General features: G+C 39.7%; 3 protein-coding genes across 5 annotated transcripts in view; 1 reads left to right on the top strand and 2 right to left on the bottom strand.

Annotated features, from left to right (window-relative positions):
- Nucleotides 1–2,456, bottom strand: part of LOC111674981 — a 175,540-nt gene that overhangs the window by 44,170 nt on the left and 128,914 nt on the right. The window lies entirely within an intron of this gene.
- Nucleotides 108–2,406, top strand: LOC111690021 (mucin-5B-like). Its single transcript, XM_046947017.1, has 2 exons — nt 108–2,333; nt 2,383–2,406. The coding sequence occupies exons 1-2, from the start codon at nt 108–110 to the stop codon at nt 2,404–2,406; spliced, it is 2,250 nt and encodes a 749-aa protein (XP_046802973.1).
- Nucleotides 2,448–2,456, bottom strand: part of LOC124418975 (putative GPI-anchored protein pfl2) — a 3,194-nt gene continuing 3,185 nt past the window's right edge. The window contains exon 2 of the mRNA XM_046947016.1: nt 2,448–2,454. Within this exon, the coding sequence (XP_046802972.1) occupies nt 2,448–2,454 (7 nt within the window). The remainder of the gene's footprint in view (nt 2,455–2,456) is intronic.

The following is a 2,456-nucleotide window of genomic DNA, read 5'->3' as shown; positions in this document are numbered from 1 at the left end:
CCACAACTCCCGATAGCCAATCTATAGACTGCAGCGATTCCAGTAATTGCAAATCTTCCGAGAGTATAGGAAGGGATTGCAAAGTTTCCGAAAGTTGCAGTGCATCTATGGAAAGTGAAGATAAAGACTGTAGTATAACGAAACAATGTAACTCGTCATCAGAAAGTAACTCTTCCTCAGGAGGTAAAGAAACTGATTGCAAGTCATCAGACAGTTGCGACAGTTCATCCGAAAGTAAAGAGAAAAGCTGTATAGGTTCAAAAATCTGTGACGAATCTGCCGAAACTAAGGACTTAGAAAGCAAACATATGAGCTGCGAAGACCCAACAAGTTGTGCCATTTCATTAGAAAGTAATTCACACGAATGTATACTGTCGAAAAATTGCGATTCCTCATCAGAAATTGAAGAACAAGAATGTAAATCATCACAGAGCTGCCATAGTTCATCAGAAGGTAATGAATACTCCTGCGAAAAATCTAAATCATGCGGCAGCCATGATAAAGAATGTGACTCGTCTACGGAAAGTAAAGAATTCAGCTGCAATTACAACTCTACAGAAAAAACACCAACTGCAACTTCAGTAACCGAACATAATCCTACCCCACAAACAACTAAGAAATTGACGGAACTGTCAACCGAAATTCATCTCACAACACTTCGCCAGACAACTGGCTCTGGAATCTCAACGACAAAAAAATCTATAGAAGAGTTGTCAACTGAAACACCTTTGATAACAATTCCAAAAACAACCGGCTCAGGAAAGGTAGAAACTACAAGATCTGGAATGTCTATAACAGAAGAATCTTCAGAGGAATTGTCAACTGAAACACCTTTGACCACAATTTTACAGGCAACTGGAAAAGGTGATGTAGAAAGTACTAGTTTTGAAACAGAAGAATCTACGGAAGAGTTGTCAACTTATACACCTTTGACCACTATTCCACAGACAACTGGCTCAGGTGATGTAAAAACTACTATATCTGAAATGATTACAACAGAAGAGATTACAACTGAAATACCTTTGACAACAATTCGACAGACAACTGCCTCAGGTGATGTAGAAACTACTGTATCTGGAATGTCTACGACAGGAGAGTTGTCAACTGAAAAACCTTTGACCACAATTACTCAGACAACTGGCACAGGTGATATAGAAACTAGTGTATCTAGAATGTCTACGACAAGAGAGTTGTCAACTGAAACACCTTTAACCAGAATTCCACAGACAACCGGCCCAGGTGATGTAGAGACTACAAGATCTGGAATGTCTACGACAGAGGAATATTCAGAAGAGTTGTCAACTGAAACACCTTTGACCACAATTCCACAGATGTCTGGCCGAAGTGATGTAGAAACTACCAGATCTAGAATGTCTACGATAGAAATATCTACTGAAGAGTTGTCAACTGAAACTCCTTTGACCACAACTGGTATGTCTACGACAAAATTATCTACACAAGAGTTGTCAACTGAAACACCTTTGACTACAATTGCACAAATAACTGGCTCAGGTGATGTAGAAACTACCAGATCTGGAATGTCTACGACAGAGGAATATTCAGAGGAGTTGTCAACTAAAACACCTCTGACCACAATTCCACAGACTTCTGGCCGAGGTGATGTAGAAACTACTATATCTGGAATGTCTACTACAAAAGAGTTGTCAACTGAAACACCTTTGACCACAATTCCAAAGACAACTGGCTCAGGTGATGTAGAAACTACCAGATCTGAAATGTCTACGATAGAAATATCTACAGAAGAGTTGTCAACTGAAACACCTTTGATCACAATTCCACAGACGTCTGGCCGAGGTGATGAAAAAACTACTATATCTAGAATGCCTACGACAGAAGAGTTGTCAACTGTAACACCTTTGACCAGAATTCCAAAGACAACTGGCTCTGGCGATGGAGAAACTACAAGTTCTGGAATGTCTCCGACGGAGGAATCTTCAGAAGAGTTGTCAACTGAAGCATCATTGATCACAATTCCACAGACAACTGGCTTTGGTGATGTAGAAACTACCACACCTGAAATGTCTACGGCAAAGGAATCTTCAGAAAAGTTGACAACTAAAATACCTTTAACCACAATTCCACAGGCAACTGGCTCTGGTGATGAAGTAACTACAATTTCTGGAATGTCAACGACAGACAAATCTACAGAAGAGTTGTTAACTGAAACACCTTTGACCAGAATTCCACAGACAACTGGCTTTGATGTTGTAGAAACTACAACATCTGTTATATCTACGACAGAAAAATCTACAGAAGAGTTGTCAACTGAAACACCTTTGACCACAATTTCACAGACAACTGGACCAGGTGATGTAGAAACTACTAGATCTGAAAAGTTTACGATAGAAGATTCTGCAAAAGAGTTGTCAACTGAAACACCTTTGAACACAATTCCACATACAACTGGCTCTGGTGATGAAGAGACATCAAGATCT

This window comes from Lucilia cuprina, chromosome 3 (assembly GCF_022045245.1).
Source record: "Lucilia cuprina isolate Lc7/37 chromosome 3, ASM2204524v1, whole genome shotgun sequence".
Classification (NCBI taxonomy): Eukaryota; Metazoa; Arthropoda; class Insecta; order Diptera; family Calliphoridae; genus Lucilia; species Lucilia cuprina.
The sequence above is the reverse complement of the archived record's forward strand: the minus strand, read 5'-3'. Positions and strand labels throughout refer to the sequence as shown.

Coding starts and splice junctions, on each gene's coding strand:
- LOC111690021 (XM_046947017.1), top strand. CDS start 108: ATGGAAAGTGAAGATAAAGACTGTAGTATAACGAAACAATGTAACTCG. Junction 2,334..2,382: donor AGACAACTGGACCAGGTGAT/GTAGAAACTACT, acceptor ATTCTGCAAAAG/AGTTGTCAACTGAAACACCT.